Below are 22688 nucleotides of genomic sequence, written 5' to 3' on the forward strand. Positions count from 1 at the left end.
AGTAGATCCAGAGAACAAGAGATTTGTTACTATGTTATACAATGGTGTACTTTCAGAGACAATTGTGGAAATTTTCAGAAAAACTGAAGTTAAAACTGGATTTCAGACAAAAGGTACAATTGATTCTAGATTATGTCACAAAGTTGCCAACAGCATTAATAAATATTTTGAATGTAGGGTCTACAAGATCAACTGCCAGAACTAGGAAAGATTTTATATTGGTCAGATGGGGAAGAATTTTAAGACTCGCATCAAAGAACAGACCTACAGCCAAAATGGGAGTGCATTCAGTACACATTTTGATAATGAAAACCATGAGGCACGAAATATGCAGAATAATTTCAAAGTGTTGCACAGGACACTGAAAGGACAATTATTGAACCTACTGGAGGAAATGGATATCTATGCACATACAGGGTTATTGCTTAACAAACAGAATGTGTTTAACTTGAATGGCTGTTTAAATGTATTCAGGAACTTACTAGTCTCACTGGTGTCGCACACTGCAATGACTCAGCATGTGGCCATGTACACTGGCCACCAAGAGCATAATGACTGCGTCTCCTTCTACAAATACCACCAAAGGGAAACAAAAACATCATACAAGTGGCCACAAGATGGTGCTAACTGGATTCTCCTCTGAATGCTGTATCAACCATCAAGACTTATTATTATATCATTACTGTTTCATTCATCTTTTTCACACAAGACAGTGTTTCACTTGCTTTGTCACACTGAAAGAATTTCTATTAATATATTCTATATTACTTTTTATACCTTTTATTCTGACTTTCACAAAATATTGTGTTATTTACTTTGTCATGATGGGTGGTTTTATTAATTTTTACACTTTTCATTTGGACTTTAAGTATGGATTTTATTTCTGCATATTTTATTTCATTTGATGTTTTATTGTTAGACACAAATTTTGGCATATGAAATCATTTTAATTAGAGACTATGTATGTTCTATTTCAAACTGCTGAATTTATTATGTTGATCACTTATCTACTTTGGCACTAATGCCTGCTACTAACTATAGCTATGTTTGTGTAAGTATAGGACATCCCAGGCCATCACCAGCAATTGTTACATACCTATTAGTACAGACTGTTTGACATGGATTTTTCAATCAGAATACTTTCAGTATAACAATCCTTGAAACATCAGCATTTCAACACTACTACCCAAGTGCCAAGTGCCAAGAGCCACCGTGGTACAACAACCGGGTTAGGAAACTGCTGCGGAAGCAAAGGGAACTTCACAGCAAACATAAATATAGCCAAAGCCTTGCAGACAAACAAAAATTACGCAAAGTGAAATGTAGTGTGAAGAGAGCTATGCGAGAGGCGTTCAATGAATTCGAAAGTAAAGTTCTATGTACTGACTTGGCAGAAAATCTTAAGAAATTTTGGTCTTATGTCAAAGCGGTAGGTGGCTCAAAACAAAATGTCCAGACACTCTGTGACAAAATGGTTCTGAAACAGAGGATGACAGACTAAAGGCCGAAATACTTAATGTCTTTTTCCAAAGCTGTTTCCCAGAGGAAGACTGCACTGTAGTTCCTTCTCTAGATTGTCGCACAGATGACAAGATGGTAGATATCGAAATAGATGACAGAGGGATAGAGAAACAATTAAAATTGCTCAAAAGAGGAAAGGCCGCTGGACCTGATGGGATACCAGTTCGATTTTACACAGAGTACGCAAAGGAACTTGCCCCTCTTCTTGCAGCGGTGTACCGTAGGTCTCTAGAAGAGTGTAGCGTTCCAAAGGATTGGAAAAGGGCACAGGTCATCCCCGTTTTCAAGAAGGGACGTCGAACAGATGGGCAGAACTATAGACCTATATCTCTAAAGTTGATCAGTTGTAGAATTTTGGAACACGTATTATGTTCAAGTATAATGACTTTTCTGGAGACTAGAAATCTACTCTGTAGGAATCAGCATGGGTTTTGAAAAAGACGGTCGTGTGAAACCCAGCTCGCGCTATTCGTCCACGAGAGTCAGAGAGCCATAGACACGGGTTCACAGGCAGATGCCGTGTTTCTTGACTTCCGCAAGGCGTTCGACACAGTTGCCCACAGTCGTTTAACTGACAAAGTAAGAGCATATGGACTATCAGACCAATTGTGTGATCGGATTGAAGAGTTCCTATATAACAGAACGCAGCATGTCATTCTCAATTGAGAGAAGTCTTCCGAAGTAAGAGTGACTTCAGGTGTGCCGCAGGGGAGTGTCATAGGACCGTTGCTATTCACAATATACATAAATGACCTTGTGGATGACATCGGAAGTTCACTGAGGCTTTTTGCAGATGATGCTGTGGTGTATCGAGAGGTTGTAACAATGGAAAATTGTACTGAAATGCAGGAGGATCTGCAGCGAATAGACGCATGGTGCAGGGAGTGGCAATTGAGTCTCAATGTAGAGAAGTGTAATGTGCTGCGAATACACAGAAAGATAGTTCCCTTATCATTTAACTACAAAATAGCAGGTCAGCAACTGGAAGCAGTTAATTCCATAAATTATCTGGGAGTACGCATTAGGAGTGATTTAAAATGGAATGATCATATAAAGTTGATCGTCGGTAAAGCAGATGCCAGACTGAGATTCATTGGAAGAATCCTAAGGAAATGCAATCCGAAAACAAAGGAAGTAGGTTACAGTACGCTTGTTCGCCCACTGCTTGAATATTGCTCAACAGTGTGGGATCCGTACCAGATAGGATTGATAGAAGAGACAGAGAAGATCCAACGGAGAGCAGCGCGCTTCGTTACAGGATCATTTAATAATCGCAAAAGCGTTACGGAGATGATAGATAAACTCCAGTGGAAGACTCTGCAGGAGAGACGCTCAGTAGCTCGGTACGGGCTTTTGTTTCAAGAACATACCTTCACCGAAGAGTCAAGCAGTTTACTGCTCCCACCTACGTATATCTCGCGAAGAGACCATGAGGATAAAATCAGAGAGATTGGAGCCCACACAGAAGAATACCGACAATCCTTCTTTCCACGAACAATACGAGACTGGAATAGAAGGGAGAACCGATAGAGGTACTCAGGGTACCCTCCGCCACACATCGTTAGGTGGCTTGCGGAGTATGGATGTAGATGTAGATGTAGAAGTGGAAAACCAAAAGCTTTTTACCAAATGGACATTCATTTCAATTTAATTCCCAAAATTAATTTATGTCACAAAAAATGTCCCCATTAAAGGAACTGAGCAGAATTTTATTTAATTTGGACCAGTAATATGTGAATTTATTTTTTTCTATAGCTTATAAAGACAACATGTTCAATACACATAATTAACATCAGCCATGCAAGGTAATATCTTTAAATAATAAACTATATATAGGACACTATTCACAAAGGATAATGGTTTACATAGAAATGTCCTGTGAGCACCTCTAAATAGAATCTCAGCATCCATTAGTTAGAATTGGGGAATATACCGGTACAGGGAATTAAAAATCGGTATGGCTAAAACCTAATTCAAACACTGTGTTCCTGGGTATGAAATCATCATAAGACAGCTGTTACATGTCATTCAAATCTCTCATAGTCTTGTTTTGCATTTTAACACATTGCAGTTTAATTGGTCCCTTTCATACAGTTTTCATCTGTGTCAGCTTCAGTACAATGCTTGATTACCCATGAATAGCAAAATTCGTGCCACAGCAGCAGCTTTACCTCAACCCACTGAGACAAGACAAGTATTACAAAATTTGCCAGAATAAAAAAAAAATCAATAAACATCACATAGGCCTAGTTGAAACTGCTCCTTAGTACAACAACAGCATGATAAACACTTCATACACAGTTTTAGTCATTAAAATCCACATCCAGTCTCTGTGCTTTGTTATCCAGAACATGAGGTTACATATCAAAATATTTCTTTGATTTTACTACCAACTTCACCTTAACTTAGGCCATTACCTAAGATATTATCCACCTCCCAAATTCTCAAAACTCTTGTAAGCCATTTGTCTCTCTACATTCTTGTATCTTTATTTTTCTCTCTTAGATGACTTAACTTATTTTTATTTATACTCAAATAGCAAAATTTAATTTGATGTTTATATCAGCTACGTTGCATGAGTGAGATGGAGCAGCTGGGGAAGGTTAGGAGGCACATCAACAATGATCACACCATCAAATTTCAAGCTTTCCAAACTCGAAAATAATTGCTTAGAGAGTCAGGCATGAGGTGGGAAAAAGGAACTATGAAACATAATCCATTAAAGAAGGGAAGGGTTGATCACACTGAACTGCAAGACAGCAGAGAGAAAAGAAACCTGTCAGAAACATCAGAAACTATGTATGTAACATTCAAGATTTTTTTTCCATTTGCACTCTTTGTTTCATAGAAGTTTGTAGCTGTTATCTTTAACCTACTGATTGGCTCCTGCTGTTACATTCAAAGTTGTATCCATCTTCTCTGTGGCTGATTTTGTATCTCTTATCATGATGTTTAAAATAACTTATCTTGCTCAGTTTTTCTCCTTTTTCTTTCATTACTTATAATGAAGGAATAACTTGTAAGTCACAAGGGCTATGTGTCTTCTGTGACTGTTCACCTGCTAGTTCAAGTGTTTGTTGCAGTTTCAATAATAGGGGAGAGGATGAAAATATTAGTCACATATGGCCATTTTATTTATATTTGTTCCTTGAATTTTCAGTAAACCCTGCCTTCGAATTTCAGTCAACAGCTTTTATTATTAATGCCATTCTTTAATAAGTAAACTTCACCAAAGAAACATTATATAGACCACTCCTTATTCTTATAAAAAAGGAAGAAATTTAATTATGGGTAGTGCCTTACAATGGTGTACATCAATCTGACAGAGAAAAGTAAAGGGTTGTCCTAACACCAAACAAAGTGGAGAACTATCTCACAGGGAGTACCATAATGCTCAGCCCTAGGCCCTACAATTTTTCTTTTTACATAAATAATTTAGTCTTAAATTTAAATTATCATTCAGTTCTATTTGCTAATGACACACCAGTACCGACAGAAAATAAAATTAAGAGTAAATTCCTGAAAATGTCATTCCATCTAAGTAGTCTAAAACTAAATATTTCAAAAACAGCAATTTAAGGCAAAAAATAAACTGTATTCAGAATACGCACAGAAGCCAGGAACTAAACAGAGCAGAATATGTTAAATTCTTAGTAATGGAATTGGATAGAAGTCTGTCATGGTTGTCACACATAGGCTACCTGAGAAGTAAATCAAACAGGCTGCCATTTGTTACGTCAATCATAGCCAATATAACCGACACAGACACAAAAAAAATAGTGTACCAAAGCTACTTTGAGGTTGCCACAAGATACAGTAGACACTGGTATAGAAATGCGATTACTCTGTTGAGGAATTTTTTTATGAAGATTTCACCATTTGAGCAGGATATTAAATTCAAATTTTGTAGTTACATGATAACAAAGATAGTGTCCTATGTGTAATCTATTATAGCTATATATCTAAAAACAAAGATGATGTGACTTACCAAATGAAAGTGCTGGCAGATCGACAGACACACAAACAAACACAAACATATACACAAAATTCAAGCTTTCGCAACAAACTGTTGCCTCATCAGGAAAGAGGGAAGGAGAGGGAAAGACGAAAGGATGTGGGATTTAAGGGAGAGGGTAAGGAGTCATTCCAATCCCGGGAGTGGAAAGACTTACCTTAGGGGGGGGAAAAAGGAAAAAAGGACGGGTATACACTCGCACACACACACATATCCATCCACACATATGTGTGTGTGTGCGAGTGTATACCCGTCCTTTTTTCCTTTTTTTCCCCCCTAAGGTAAGTCTTTCCACTCCCGGGATGGGAGTATTCAATAACCTGGCAGAGCATGTTAAATATCTTATGGGTAATGTTGTGGTGTTTAAGAGTGAATTAAAGAACTTCATTTAAGGGAACTGTTTCTAGTCCACTGTAGGATATTTTTCTCAGAAATCCCTGAAGTTAAATTTCAGGGTTAATCTGTAATTAATATTATCACAGTAATAAAATAAGACTTCATACTGTTAAGACATATTGTTGTATTGCATCTAAATAAAATGTAAATCCTGGAGTTCTTTTCACATCTTACAGACCCCTGTCCACAGAATCCGTAAAATACAAGTAATGTAATGTAATGCAATGTATAGTTCACTTTACTTTCTTCCTTGTAAAGCAGGAACTTCAGTGCATATTCTTGTGCACTGGTGTTGCTGCTCCAATCAATAGTTAATACAGAATAGAGTTCCTGTATTTTTAAATTGTTTTGGCTTGATCTTGAAGAGTAAGTCAACAGATACTAATACCCATACTTAACTATAGACCTACTGCATGGCTTTTGCACATTTGTGTGTCCATTCTTACCTTACAATTTCCCTTGCATTCATTGACACAGAGTGTTCACAGTGTTTTGGGAAATTGATGACTCGACACAGCTGTGCGTATAGCATGGCTTTTGAATTTGTATCATCAAAGGGCATACTTGCTGTCAGCATAACAAACAATACAACTCCAAGTGACCAGGCATCATACAGTTTAGGATTGTATGGTTTTCCCTGAAACAAAGTAAGGTTATGTATAGGAGCTGTTATTTAAAAGCTAGAAGACATGCTAGAAGACATGTATAGGAGTTGTTATTTAAAAACAAGAAGACATGTTAAATAATGCATGAAATGAACCTAAGTTTAACTATGGAAATTAAGCATATTTTTAATGAGAATGAGATTTTCACTCTGCAGCGGAGTGTGCGCTGATATGAAACTTCCTGGCAGATTAAAACTGTGTGCCCGACCGAGACTCGAACTCGTTACCTTTGCCTTTTGCGGGCAAGTGCTCTACCACTGAGCTACCGAAGCACGACTCACGTCCGGTACCCACAGCCCCACTTCTGCCAGTATCTCGTCTCCTACCTTCCAAACTTTACAGAAGCTCTTCTGCGAACCATGCAGAACTAGCACTCCTGAAAGAAAGGATATAGTGGAGACATGGCTTAGCCACAGCCTGGGGGATGTTTCCATGATGAGATTTTCACTCTGCAGCGGAGTGTGCGCTGATATGAAACTTCCTGGCAGATTAAAACTGTGTGCCCGACCGAGACTCGAACTCGTTACCTTTGCCTTTCGCGGGCAAGTGCTCTACCACTGAGCTACCGAAGCACGACTCACGTCCGGTACCCACAGCCCCACTTCTGCCAGTATCTCGTCTCCTACCTTCCAAACTTTACAGAAGCTCTTCTGCGAACCATGCAGAACTAGCACTCCTGAAAGAAAGGATATAGCGGAGACATGGCTTAGCCACAGCCTGGGGGATGTTTCCAGAATGAGATTTTCACTCTGCAGCGGAGTGTGCGCTGATATGAAACTTCCTGGCAGATCAAAACTGTGTGCCCGACCGAGACTCGAACTCGTTACCTTTGCCTTTCGTGGGCAAGTGCTCTACCACTGAGCTACCGAAGCACGACTCACGTGCGGTACCCACAGCCCCACTTCTGCCAGTATCTCGTCTCCTACCTTCCAAACTTTACAGAAGCTCTTCTGCGAACCATGCAGAACTAGCACTCCTGAAAGAAAGGATATAGCGGAGACTTGGCTTAGCCACAGCCTGGGGGATGTTTCCAGAATGAGATTTTCACTCTGCAGCGGAGTGTGCGCTGATATGAAACTTCCTGGCAGATTAAAACTGTGTGCCCGACCGAGACTCGAACTCGTTACCTTTGCCTTTCGCGGGCAAGTGCTCTACCACTGAGCTACCGAAGCCCCCAGGCTGTGGCTAAGCCATGTCTCCGCTATATCCTTTCTTTCAGGAGTGCTAGTTCTGCATGGTTCGCAGAAGAGCTTCTGTAAAGTTTGGAAGGTAGGAGACGAGATACTGGCAGAAGTGGGGCTGTGGGTACTGGACGTGAGTCGTGCTTCGGTAGCTCAGTGGTAGAGCACTTGCCCGCGAAAGGCAAAGGTAACGAGTTCGAGTCTCGGTCGGGCACACAGTTTTAATCTGCCAGGAAGTTTCATATTTTTAATGTTAGAGGCAGTCCATTTGCATTTACTGTTATATCATTTTTATTTTTTTGTGTAAAATAATTTTCTGGCCTACATCACTTTGTTGCCATTATATACAGTGTGAAAGGTGGCTAATGATGGTAAATAATTACACTGAAAAAGGTACCATCAACATTTCCCCAAGTCACATTCCACAGTTTTTATAATGTCATTATAACAGCTATCATGGCAAGTTTTGCTTCATAGAGTAATTTATTACCAGTTCAATAGTGGCACTGAACCAGTCATGTGCACAGTCCTGTGCCATTGGGTATGCTGCATATTATGATGAAAAAGGTAGGCAATATAAATGCACTCACAGTTAGTCATTATAAAATGTTGTACATAAACATTATACTATATTATTCACAGCCAGAGCATACTAAATTAAGGAACTATATTGTGATTAATGTAGATATGTTACATTTAAAATTAGTAGACTTAGAAATTTCAGGCAGCACTGTATCTAAATTTCAGCTTCTTAATAAAAACACAAACTGATAGACTGCATTTTCAAGGTGTTTTTGAAATGAAGAAATGATAGTGAAATCATTCTTAGTTAAACAGAATTGAAGCTGCTTTCAATGTTTGACTGAAATATGCTATGAGTGAAATATGCTATTGTTATACCTTTGCATAAAAAAGGGGATAGATCTGATGTCAACAATTACCGTCCAATCACCCTTCTAACAGCTTTATCCAAAATTTTTGAGAAAGTAATGTATTCAAGAGTAGCTTCACATATCTGTAAAAATAAAGTACTAACAAAATGTCAATTTGGTTTCCAGAAAGGTTTTTCAGCAGAAAATGCCATACATGCTTTCACCAATCAAATTTTGAATGATCTGAATAACCAAACACCACCCATTGGTATTTTTTGTGATCTCTCAAAGGCTTTTAATTGTGTAAATCATGAAATTCTGCTAGAAAAGCTCAAGTATTGTGGCATGAGTGGAACAGTTTAATTCGTACCTAACTGGAAGAGCGCAGAAAGTTGAAATAAGCAGTTCTCATAATATGCAAAGATCAGCACATTCCTCAAACTGGGGGACTATCAAGGATGGGGTTCCACAAGGGTCGGTCTTAGATCCTTTGTTGTTCTTAATATATATTAATGACTTGACATTCTATATTCACGAAGAGGCAAAGTTAGTTCTGTTTGCTGATGATACAAGTATAGTAATCACACCTGACAAACAAGAATTAACTGATGAATTGTCAATAATGTCTTTCAGAAAATTACTAAGTGGTTCCTTGTAAATGGACTCTCACTGAATTTTGATAAGACACAGTACCTACAGTTCCGTGCAGTAAATGGTATGATGCCATTAATAAATATAGACCTTAATCAGAAGCATATAGCTAGGGTAGAATATTCAAAATTTTTAGGTGTGTCCATTGATGAGAGATTAAATTGGAAGAAACACATTGATGATCTGCTGAAACGTTTGAGTTCAGCTACTTATGCAATAAGGGCCATTGCAAATTTTGGTGATAAACATCTAAGTAAATTAGCTTACTACGCCTATTTTCACTCATTGCTTGCATATGGCGTCATATTTTTGGGTAATTCATCACTGAGGAATAAAGTATTTATTGTACAAAAGGATGTAATCAGAATAATAGCTGTAGTCCACCCAAGATCATCCTGCAGACATATATTTAAGGATCTAGGGATATTCACAGTAGCTTCTCAGTATATATACTCCCTTATGAAATTTGTTATTAACAACCAAACCCAATTCAGAAGTAATAGCAGTGTGAATAACTACAATACTAGGAGAAAGGATAATCTTCACTATTCAAGATTAAATCTAACTTTGGCACAGAAAGGGGTGAATTATATTGCCGCTAAAGTCTTTGGTCACTTACCAAATAGTATCAAAAGTCTGACAGATAACCAACAAGTATTTAAAAAGAAATTAAAAGAATTTCTGAATGACAACTCCGTCTACTCCATAGAGGAATTTTTAGATATAAATTTAAAAAAAAAGGAAAAAACCAAACAAAAAAAATTGTTAAAAAAATTTTTTTCAAATAAAAAAGTTGTTATATTAACTTAATTATGTTGTTAAATTAACTTAATTATGTCATGTATTGGAAAATCTGACTCGTTCCACATCATTACAAAATATCGTATTCATGATCCATGGAACTAGTATTAATCTAATCTAATCTAATTTGTCAGTTTCTCAACTGAAGGGACACAAAAGATGGATGTATGTACTTCATACGAGAAGGTATCTAACAAAGAAAAATCCATAATGGAATAATGACAATATTATGAAAAGGGTAGATTAGATTAGATTTACTTTCATTCCAATTGATCCGTAGTGAGGAGGTCCTCCACGATGTAGAACATGTCACAAAAACAACAATACATGACAAATATTTACAACTCAAACAAATAAGCTAATGTACCATCCCACAGGTCCCAAGTGGCACAGTTGTCATTTTCTAATGAACGCTATTTGAAAGAATCATTTTACAAATACTAATGCATTGATTATAAAATAAAAAAGTTTTTTATTTATTTATAAGGTAATAAACGTGTAATACAACTACTAAATACAATGAACACATTATTGCACTGAACTGGTGCAGAAGTTATATTGTACTTTATATATATATATATATATATATAAAATAGATGGAAACATTCCACGTGGTAAAAATATATCTAAAAACCAAGATGATGAGACTTACCAAACAAAAGCGCTGGCAGGTCGATAGAAACACAAACAAACACAAACATACACACAAAATTCTAGCTTACGCAACCATCGGTTGCTTCGTCAGGAAAGAGGGAAGGAGAGGGATAGACGAAAGGATGTGGGTTTTAAGGGAGAGGGTAAGGAGTCATTCCAATCCCGGGAGCGGAAAGACTTACCTTATGGGGAAAAAAGGACGGGTATACACTCGCACACACACACATATCCATCCACACATATACAGACACAAGCAGACATATTTAAAGACAAAGAGTTTGGGCAGAGATGTCAGTCGAGGCAGAAGTGCAGGGGCAAAGATGTTGTTGAATGACAGGCGAGGTATGAGTGGCGGCAACTTGAAATTAGCGGAGATTGAGGCCTGGTGGATAACGGGAAGAGAGGATATATTGAAGAGCAAGTTCCCATCTCCGGAATTCGGATAGGTTGGTGTTAGTGGGAAGTATCCAGATAACCTGGACGGTGTAACACTGTGCCAAGATGTGCTGGCCGTGCACCAAGGCATGTTTAGCCACAGGGTGATCCTCATTACCAACAAACACTGCCTGCCTGTGTCCATTCATGCAAATGGACAGTTTGTTGCTGGTCATTCCCACATAGAATGCGTCACAGCATAGGCAGGTCAGTTGGTAGATCACGTGGGTGCTTTCACACGTGGCTCTGCCTTTGATCGTGTACACCTTCCGGGTTACAGGACTGTAGTAGGTGGTGGTGGGAGGGTGCATGGGACAGGTTTTACACCGGGGGCGGTTACAAGGGTAGGAGCCAGAGGGTAGGGAAGGTGGTTTGGGGATTTAATAGGGATGAACTAAGAGGTTACGAAGGTTAGGTGGACGGCGGAAAGACACTCTTGGTGGAGTGGGGAGGATTTCATGAAGGATGGATCTCATTTCAGGGCAGGATTTGAGGGAGTCGTATCCCTGCTGGAGAGCCACATTCAGAATCTGATCCAGTCCCGGAAAGTATCCTGTCACAAGTGGGGCACTCATGTGGTTCTTCTGTGGGAGGTTCTGGGTTTGAGAGGATGAGGAAGTGGCTCTGGTTATTTGCTTCTGTACCAGGTTGGGAGGGTAGTTGCGGGATGAAAAAGCTGTTGTCAGGTTGTTGGTGTAATGGTTCAGGGATTCCGGACTGGAGCAGATTCGTTTGCCACGAAGACCTAGGCTGTAGGGAAGAGGGCGTTTGATGTGGAATGGGTGGCAGCTGTCGTAATAGAGGTACTGTTGCTTGTTGGTGGGTTTGATGTGGACGGACGTGTGAAGCTGGCCATTGGACAGGTGGAGGTCAACATCAAGGAAAGTGGCATGGGATTTGGAGTAGGACCAGGTGAATCTGTTGGAACCAAAGGAGTTGAGGTTGGAGAGGAAATTCTGGAGTTCTTCTTCACTGTGAGTCCAGATCATGAAGATGTCATCAATAAATCTGTACCAAACTTTGGGTTGGCAGGCCTGGGTAACCAAGAAGGCTTCCTCTAAGCGACCCATGAATAGGCTGGCGTACGAAGGGGCCATCCTGGTACCCATGGCTGTTCCCTTTAATTGTTGGTATGTCTGGCCTCCAAAAGTGAAGAAGTTGTGGGTCAGGATGAAGCTGGCTAAGGTAATGAGGAAAGAGGTTTTAGGTAGGGTGGCAGGTGATCAGCGTGAAAGGAAGTGCTCCATCGCAGCGAGGCCCTGGACGTGCGGGATATTTGTGTATAAGGAAGTGGCATCAATGGTTACAAGGATGGTTTCTGGGGGTAACGGATTGGGTAAGGATTCCAGGCGTTCGAGAAAGTAGTTGGTGTCTTTGATGAAGCATGGGAGACTGCACATAATGGGTTGAAGGTGTTGATCTACGTAGGCAGAGATACGTTCTGTGGGGGCTTGGTAACCAGCTACAATGGGGCGGCCGGGATGATTGGGTTTGTGAATTTTAGGAAGAAGGTAGAAGGTAGGGGTGCGGGGTGTCGGTGGGGTCAGGAGGTTGATGGAGTCAGGTGAAAGGTTTTGTAGGGGGCCTAAGGTTCTGAGGATTCCTTGAAGCTCCGCCTGGACATCAGGAATGGGATTACCTTGGCAAACGTTGTATGTGGTGTTGTCTGAAAGCTGACGCAGTCTCTCAGCCACATACTCTCGACGATCAAGTACCACGGTCGTGGAACCCTTGTCTGCCGGAAGAATGGACGATGGACCGGTCAGCCTTCAGATCACAGATAGCTTGGGCTTCGGCAGTGGTGATGTTGGGAGTAGGATTAATGTTTTTTAAGAAGGATTGAGAGGCAAGGCTGGAAGTCAGAAATTCCTGGAAGGTTTGGAGAGGGTGATTTTGAGGAAGAGGAGGTGGGTCCCGCTGCGACGGAGGACGGAACTGTTCCAGGCAGGGTTCAATTTGGATAGTGTCTTGGGGAGTTGGATCATTAGGGGTAGGATTAGGATCATTTTTCTTCGTGGCAAAGTGATACCTCCAGCAGAGAGTACGAGTGTAGGACAGTAAATCTTTGATGAGGGCTGTTTGGTTGAACTTGGGAGTGGGGCTGAAGGTGAGGCCTTTGGATAGGACAGAGGTTTCGGATTGGGAGAGAGGTTTGGAGGAAAGGTTAACTACTGAATTAGGGTGTTGTGGTGTCAGATTGTGTTGATTGGAATTTTGAGGTTTTGGAGGTAGTGGAGCTGGAAGTGGGAGACTGAGTAGATGGGAGAGACTGGGTTTGTGTGCAATGAGAGGTGGTTGAGGTTTGCTGGAAAGGTTGTGAAGGGTGAGTGAGTTGCCTTTCCGGAGGTGGGAAACCAGGAGATTGGATAGTTTTTTGAGGTTAAGGGTGGCATGCTGTTCTAATTTGCGGTTGGCCTGCAGGAGGATGCTCTGAATAGCCGGTGTGGATGTGGGAGAGGAAAGATTGAGGACTTTTATTAAGAATAGGAGTTGACGGGTGTGTTCATTGACTGAGTGGATGTGTAGGTGAAGGATTAGGTGGGTGAGGGCAATGGATTGTTCAGTTTGGAACTGGTATAGGGACTGATGGAAAGAAGGGTTGCAGCCAGAGATGGGAACTTTAAGTGTCAGGTCTTTGGGGGTTATGCCAAATGTCAGACAAGCCTGAGAAAATAAAATATGCGAGCGTAATCTGGCTAGGGTGAAGGCATGTTTGTGGAGGGAATGTAAATCAAACTTAATGGGGTCGTTGTGGGGGTGTTGTGAGGGTGACATGCTATTAGAAGGTGGAAAGTGTAACATGAGGTTGAAATGAAAATGAAAGATAAAAATATATGGGGAGAGACAAGGGTGAACTAGAAAGTAACTGCAGATCTGGTATGAAAAAAGGCGAAAAAGTGTTGGTTAAGTTGATCCTGTGGTGAACTTGGGTTGGTAGACAGCGATGTGCATGAAGGTTAGGTGGTTGTGTTGCCGCTGAAACACGTTAAAGGACGGATAAATTCGGGAAAATTTCGAAAAAACGTGTAAATGTATTAACAGGAGTGGTGTTATGGTGAAAGATTACGAAAATGGGGCTAACAATTGTCTGACGAAGAAATAATGACGTTAAAACCTGTGGGGAGCGGCTAAAAACGATCAGTGATGTGCGAAAAACGGAAATGGAAGGAAAGTGAAAGTTATTAGAACAAGCCGAAATGGTTGTTTAATATGTGAAAACAGCTGTTATTGAACTAGAAATGGTGGATTTTATAGCAGCGGTAGTGTTGAAAGCGGAAAATAAAATTTTTTTTGGTTATGGTTTGGAAGTGGGTTAGGTATTATTGAGTATATATAGGCGGGATAAAATTGTATTACGGTAAAAAGGGGAAGGTGAATACAAAGTGAGACTACTGGTAAAAACAGAAAGAGAAAATAAGACGACAGGAAAGATTTTGAAATGCAACAGCGATAATAACAAACGTAATTGTTGGGTTCAAATTAATGATATTCTTAATTAATGATATTCTTCCGGCGGACAAGAGTTCCACGACCGTGGCACTTGATCGTCGAGAGTATGTGGCTGAGGCACTGCGTCAGCTTTCAGACAACACCATATACAAAGTTTGCCAAGGTAATCCCATTCCTGATGTCCAGGCGGAGCTTCAAGGAATCCTCAGAACCTTAGGCCCCCTACAAAACCTTTCACCTGACTCCATCAACCTCCTGACCCCACCGACACCCCGCACCCCTACCTTCTACCTTCTTCCTAAAATTCACAAACCCAATCATCTCGGCCGCCACATTGTAGCTGGTTACCAAGCCCCCATAGAACGTATCTCTGCCTACGTAGATCAACACCTTCAACCCATTACGTGCAGCCTCCCATGCTTCATCAAAGACACCAACTACTTTCTCGAACGCCTGGAATCCTTACCCAATCCATTACCCCCAGAAACCATCCTTGTAACCATTGATGCCACTTCCTTATACACAAATATCCCGCACGTCCAGGGCCTCGCTGCGATGGAGCACTTCCTTTCACGCTGATCACCTGCCACCCTACCTAAAACCTCTTTCCTCATTACCTTAGCCAGCTTCATCCTGACCCACAACTTCATCACTTTTGGAGGCCAGACATACCAACAATTAAAGGGAACAGCCATGGGTACCAGGATGGCCCCTTCGTACGCCAACCTATTCATGGGTTGCTTAGAGGAAGCCTTCTTGGTTACCCAGGCCTGCCAACCCAAAGTTTGGTACAGATTTATTGATGACATCTTCATGATCTGGACTCACAGTGAAGAAGAACTCCAGAATTTCCTCTCCAACCTCAACTCCTTTGGTTCCATCAGATTCACCTGGTCCTACTCCAAATCCCATGCCACTTTCCTTGATGTTGACCTCCACCTGTCCAATGGCCAGCTTCACACGTCCGTCCACATCAAACCCACCAACAAGCAACAGTACCTCCATTACGACAGCTGCCACCCATTCCACATCAAACGCCCCCTTCCCTACAGCCTAGGTCTTCGTGGCAAACGAATCTGCTCCAGTCCGGAATCCCTGAAGCATTACACCAACAACCTGACAACAGCTTTTGCATCCCGCAACTACCCTCCCAACCTGGTACAGAAGCAAATAACCAGAGCCACTTCCTCATCCTCTCAAACCCAGAACCTTCCACAGAAGAACCACATGAGTGCCCCACATGTGACAGGATACTTTCCGGGACTGGATCAGATTCTGAATGTGGCTCCCCAGCAGGGATACGACTTCCTCAAATCCTGCCCTGAAATAAGATCCATCCTTCACGAAATCCTCCCCACTCCACCAAGAGTGTCTTTCCGCCGTCCACCTAACCTTCGTAACCTCTTAGTTCGTCCCTATTAAATCCCCAAACCACCTTCCCTACCCTCTGGCTCCTACCCTTGTAACCGCCCCCGGTGTAAAACCTGTCCCATGCACCCTCCTACCACCACCTACTCCAGTGCTGTAACCCGGAAGGTGTACACGATCAAAGGCAGAGCCACGTGTGAAAGCACCCACGTGATCTACCAATTGACCTGCCTACACTGTGACGCATTCTATGTGGGAATGACCAGCAACAAACTGTCCATTTGCATGAATGGACACAGGCAGACAATGTTTGTTGGTAATGAGGATCACCCTGTGGCTAAACATGCCTTGGTACATGGCCAGCACATCTTGGCACAGTGTTACACCGTCCAGGTTATCTGGATACTTCCCACTAACACCAACCTATCCGAACTCCAGAGATGGGAACTTACTCTTCAATATATCCTCTCTTCCCGTTATCCACCAGGCCTCAATCTCCGCTAATTTCAAGTTGCCGCCACTCATACCTCGCCTGTCATTCAACAACATCTTTGCCCCTGCACTTCTGCCTCGACTGACATCTCTGCCCAAACTCTTTGTCTTTAAATATGTCTGCTTGTGTCTGTATATGTGTGGATGGATATGTGTGTGTGTGCGAGTGTATACCCATCCTTTTTTCCCCATAAGGTAAGTCTTTCCGCTCCCGGGATTGGAATGACTCCTTACCCTCTCCCTTAAAACCCACATCCTTTCGTCTTTCCCTCTCCTTCCTTCTTTCCTGATGAGGCAACAGTTTGTTGCGAAAGCTTGAATTTTGTGTGTATGTTTGTGTTTGTTTGTGTGTCTGTTGACCTGCCAGCACTTATATATATATATATATATATATATATATATATATATATATATATATACACACACAAATCAGTTGTTTCTACTGAGAAATTCATCGTTGGATTACAAGGAGTTGGCCACAATAAATCCTTTAGGCTTCTCTTAAACTGAATTTCAATGGTTGTTAAGCTTTTTATGGCTGCTGGCAAGTTATTGAAAATGTGTGTTCCTGAATAATGCACACCTTTTTGTATAAGACTAAGTGACTTTAAATTCTTGTGAAGATTGTTCTTATTTCTGGTATTGATTCCATGAATTGTGCTGTTGGTTTGAAAAAGTGATATATTTTTAATGACAAATTTCATTATGGCATAAATATATTGGGAAGCAGTAGTTAGTATCCCTAGTTCCCTAAACAGGCTTCTGCAAGATGTTGTTTAGTTCACATGGCATATAACTCTTACTGCACAGTTTTGTGACCGGAAAACTTTAGCTTGGCTTGATGAATTGCCCCAAAAAATAATCCCATATGACACTATGGAATGAAAATAAGCATAGTATACCAGATTTTTCATTTTTATATCCCCTATGTCTGACAATTCGCATTGCAAATAGAGATTTGTTAAGATGCTTCAGCAGTTCTGTGGTGTGCTCCTCCCAGTTGAATTTATTATCAAGATGTAATCCCAAGAATTGAACACTGTCCACTTATTCTATCTGCTTGTCATCGTATGTTAGGCATATATTCATGGGACACCCTTTATAAGTTCTGATCTGCATGTAGTTTTTTTTGTTTTTTTTTCTCTCAAAGTTTAGTGACAAATAATTGGCTAGGAACCAGTGATTAAAGTCCACAAACATTTTATTAGCTGACCTTTCTAAGACTACACTTGATTTGCTACTCATTATAGTGGAAGTTCTGAGTCGCAGACAGGCAGAACAAAAAGATTGCTAAACAAGTGGCCACTGTCTGTGAGAGACAAGGACACACAGTGAGTAGCAGTGCATGATGGGAGAAGAAAAACCGAGTGGTGGGGTAAGGAGAGGGCTGAGATAGGGAGGGCAAGGGACAGTGGGTAAGGGTGAGTGTACAGGGATGAGATGGGGTGAGGATAGGACAGCCAGTTGCTGTCAGGACGTTGGATTGAGGGAGGGGAAAGGAGAGAGTGGTAAAGGAGACAAGTAAAAAGACTGTTGAGTGCATTGGTGGAACAGAAAGCTGTGTAGTGCTGGAGTGGTAACAGGGAAGGGGATATGTGGGTGAAGGACAGTGACTAACAAAGGTTGAGGCCAAAAGAGTTAGAGGAACATAGGATATATTGCAGGGAGAGTTCTCACCTGCAGAATTCAGGAAAGCTCTTGTTGATAGGAAGGATCCAGATGGCACACACTGTGAAGCAGTATTTGAAATAAAGAACATTGTGTTAGGCAGCACGCTCAGCAACTGGTCAGTCCAACTTGGCCACAGCTTGTTGGTAGCTGTTCATGCAGACAGACAGCTTGTTGTTTATCATGCCCACATAGAATGCAGCACAGTTGTTGAAGCTTAGCTTGTAAATTACATGACTGGTAGCCTGCCTCATGACTCACTATCACCTGGGACTGGAGCAACTGAATCAAATTCTCCTCCAGGGCTTCAACTACTTGTCATTTCTTGGTACATTATTTGCCATAGTTCATTCTATAAATTCTCTCTGAATGTTATGAACAGATAAGCATTTGAGATGCTACTAAATAGTAACTACTTTTCCCCTCCCTAGCTAAATCTTATTGACTTGAATGATTTAATGTTGCCATTTGGCCATATGGTGGGATAAACAGTTTATTATCAGGCTAACATCTGTTTGCTGAGAAAAAGTTTGATTACAAATAAATTATCAATTGCTGTTGTATTAGCTCTGTATTTGTTGGGTATGTTGCTATGAGCAGTGAACTAAAACTGGGTATCAGCACTTCTACATGCCCTTGATTGATACAAGATGAATTACTGTTAAAATCTGCATATACAGTGACTTTCCAGTAATCTGTGCAACGTCTTATTAGTGTTATCTTCAGCTGCCTGATGAAGTTTAAAACATTTACTATTGATGTATGCACAATGCCAGAAATGTTTTCCAAGTTTATTACTGAAGTGTACATCTGAGACAACCGTTCAGTGCACTACTCATTTAGGTCTATGGCCTGGGCTTTATTCTATCTTTCGTATGTATCATCATTTCACCTTTCCTTTCATCATGCCTATAGTGATGTAATACCAACAACTTTATATCTATCTTTGTCAATCTATTCCATTTCTGTAACTTGCAAGTGACGTTCAATTATTCATAGCAAATCTGTAGAAATAAATTTAGATTTTTTAATTTACTGTAACAACTTAAGATGCTCATCTTTCTCATTTGACAAGCTTATTATGTTTTTACTGTAAAGTCTAAATTTTGTATGACTGTCATACACTGAATTGTCCATGCTGCTGTTTTTTGTTCCTTCCTTGACTGCTGCAACTATGTGTATATTTATTCGTTGTTCGAAAGTATTAATGCTGAATAAGGCATTGTGAAAGTACTGGAAATGACAGGGATTGGGCAAACTGCTTAATGCCTCAGATACACAATGAGTGCTTTCCTATATTCTTTCCACTATTTATTACTAAATTGTTCATCAGTATTTCGCAGTCGGCATCACTTGGTTTTCTTTCCCAAGATTTCCAACCATGTGAAAATTATAGTTACTAACTTTCTAACATACATTTTATGCAACTAGCATTTTGTATCACCTGCAGGATCTCTGGAGCTGCATATGCTGCACTACCACAGAAGGTTCGGCTGAGCACTCGTCGGTTGTTCTCATCTGTGCAGCACCGAGCGAATCCAAAGTCTGTGAGTTTTACACACTCATTAGATGCGAGTAGAATGTTCTCACACTTGACATCACGGTGACTGATGTCCTGGGAGTGGAGGTAGTCCACTGCAGAAACAATCTGGCTGTACACAACAGCAGTCTAGTCAATAACTTTCCAACAAGAAGTCAAAAGAACTCATCATATGTAAAAATTATGCATGATAATAAAAGTAAAATAAAGTGTTTAATGATTGTTCCACAAATCTCACAATTGTTTAATGAGTTTAATTTAACTCCACTTACAAAATACTTAATGTGGTTATTATGGATACTATGGACCAACAAATAGATTTTAAATAAACTTTAAATTTGGAACAATTCTCAAAAAATTAAATTAAACTGACAGGAACTCCCAAGAAATTGAGGGTCCAAGTATAAGCAATATATTATTCAGCACCGCATGTAACTCATGGAAATACTTTGGTAAATGAAACAAAAGTTTCAATATGTCCTCTTTAAATTCATAGACCTATGTTTCGGCATGGTCAACTGCCCGCTCAGTATCGCTTCTCCCAATGCTGAACTAGATAAGTGAAGCTTTCTTGAACGAACTGCAAATTCCTTTTATGTATGTTTGCTTGTGGAAATGATGCAATAGTAAAAAATCAATTAAGTTGCATTCACAAATTATGTAAGTTGTACACTGTATAACATGAAAATCAAAGACTCACATTCTTCTCTCTTGGAAAATATACTGTAAAGCCTCTTTTAGCTACACCTACTTATCTTTGGAGGTAAGTATTCAACACTACTTCCACCCATTGCTATTATTGGCCTTGGGATGTTATCTGATATACTTCACTAGCTGCCATTCTCCTGCCATTGCCGCATTCAGAATGTTTTAGCATTACAGAAAACACCTTTCACTATCCTGAGGAAACACAATTTTTTTTTTCTTTTGAAGGTTTGGTGACCCTATTACATGTCATTCCAGGCATGCTGTGGGACCATCCTTATGGCTATTAAGGACACAAGAGCCAGCATCCAGTGGGACTCGCTCCAACCTGATCTAGTGGTCTGTGGCCAGGGACTTACTTATCTCGTTTGAGAGTTGGTGACTTTCTGGTGATGGTAGGTGTTTCCCAACCATCCGCTGGAAATAAATTTGAGAAAAGTTGTGGCAGGAAGCAGCCTTAAAAATGGACAGCACTTTAACAGCTGCAGGAAATGACCAATGAGAATGTCTGCATTCTGCTCCCAAGGTTGACTGGCTGAAAGGCCCAAGTGTTTAAATATTGTTCCTGAATTTTGCTGATAAGCAGGATCCAGGAGTAGCCTACAGCTCTCCTAAGTGTTGGGGACAAGACATGGGCCCTCTGTATCCAAGGAGTTGTTAAAAGTGTTAACATTTCTCAAGTCATGAGTTGGTGATTCTTTATCTTCCACCATGCGGTTCTTTCAACACAGAAAGGTACTTACATGTTCTGTTCCAATACTCACAATAGACTGTCTGCTTCACACAGTTAAGAACAATGGCCTGAATATCATTTCTTGATATAACATACACCAAATGAAGTTGGCTGCTAAGAAAAATAGCATGATTGCAAAATTTGTTTGGATTGAGGTTTGTGATAATCTAGCTCACTTACTGCTGTTTTGCAATGGTGTTTACATCATTAATTTTATCTTCAACCATTGTGCCTTTACAGTACGTTTGCCTAGCACTTTTAATGCATTTCAATAAAATTTTCATGTATGTTTTAATGATTAACCAATTCAAATACACTAGTATGCTTCTTCTCTCCCCTGAGTATCCTTCCAGTTTCCATCACTAAACACAATATAGATGAGGATTTCGCAAATGGTGTGTTACAATTATTATTGTGTAGTGTACTCCTTTGCAGTGTATATACAGGGTCTTTGGGGAGGAAAGGTCAACATTTTACACAGTGACAGTATAAGTAATCCTGAACAAAAAGTGTTATATGAACATAGGTCTGTAAATGCTTCGTTAGGGAGGTATGGGTATTGAAGGAAACTTCAATTCTGCAAAATTGATGTTCACAACGAGAACGTATACGCAATACAACTGGATCGTAACGTGATTTTCACGAAAACAATGTTACAGAGAAGTCCAATTATGTTACACATTTTTTACATAATGTTTATTTACTTTTCATTTAGTACATAATGCATTACAACACGCATGTTACATGTAATCAGTTGAAAAAGACGCACGACGTCTTTTACAAACGGCTTTAACACTTATTGTGCAGATGTTGTACGGTTCACAGAACAGGTTCAAATATCCCACCATGAACATCAATGCACTTTTGCGCTCTAACGATAACATGTGTTGCTTGTTCAACTGTCTGTGGTTGGTTCCTAATTAGGCCTATTTCAGCAGCGTCCATGATGCGACGAAGCAGTTCATCTCGTGTATTTACCTTCACTTTTTGCACCTCTGATTTCATCCAACCCTTTAAACATAAATCTACAGGTGTAAGGTCAGGCGATCTTGCAGGCCAGTTAGCACTGCCATGGCCAATCCAGCGATTAGGGCAGGTGCAGTTAGAGATGGTACCTCAATCGTAAGGTAACACGGGGAGGGACACCGTCATGCTGAAAGTACATTCCAGTTCGCTTGGCTAAAGTAACGTCTTCCAATAGTTCCACTAATGAATTTTCCAAAAAATCAAAACATTACCGATCGTGCCGCACCAAACATTTATGGCAAAATGAACTTGGAAATTGCCACCCACTGAAGTTTGTGTATTTTCCCGTGAACATCAATGATTATCGCGTGTGTTGTTTATTCCATGTCGTGAAAACTGGGCTTCGTCAGTGAATAGTATGTATGGAAGTAAATGACTATTCCCAATTACCCAGTGACAGAATTGAAGTCGTTGGGAATTGTTGCCAACGTGGAGATTTTGGACACACTGTATGGAAAATGGATACAGGTTTTCCGCAAGTAGTGTTCCCCACGCGGCACGCATGTAACCGTGGG

General features: G+C 40.5%; 1 protein-coding gene across 1 annotated transcript in view; it reads right to left on the reverse strand.

The window, feature by feature from the left end:
• LOC124606055 (testis-specific serine/threonine-protein kinase 3-like) overlaps positions 1-22688 on the reverse strand; it is a 66353-nt gene that overhangs the window by 14661 nt on the left and 29004 nt on the right. The window contains exons 4-5 of the mRNA XM_047138015.1: positions 19614-19821; positions 6379-6569 (exon numbers count right to left, since the gene is read on the reverse strand). Of these exons, the coding sequence (XP_046993971.1) occupies positions 6379-6569; positions 19614-19821 (399 nt within the window). The remainder of the gene's footprint in view (positions 1-6378; positions 6570-19613; positions 19822-22688) is intronic.

This window comes from Schistocerca americana, chromosome 3 (genome assembly GCF_021461395.2).
Source record: "Schistocerca americana isolate TAMUIC-IGC-003095 chromosome 3, iqSchAmer2.1, whole genome shotgun sequence".
NCBI classification, from domain to species: Eukaryota; Metazoa; Arthropoda; class Insecta; order Orthoptera; family Acrididae; genus Schistocerca; species Schistocerca americana.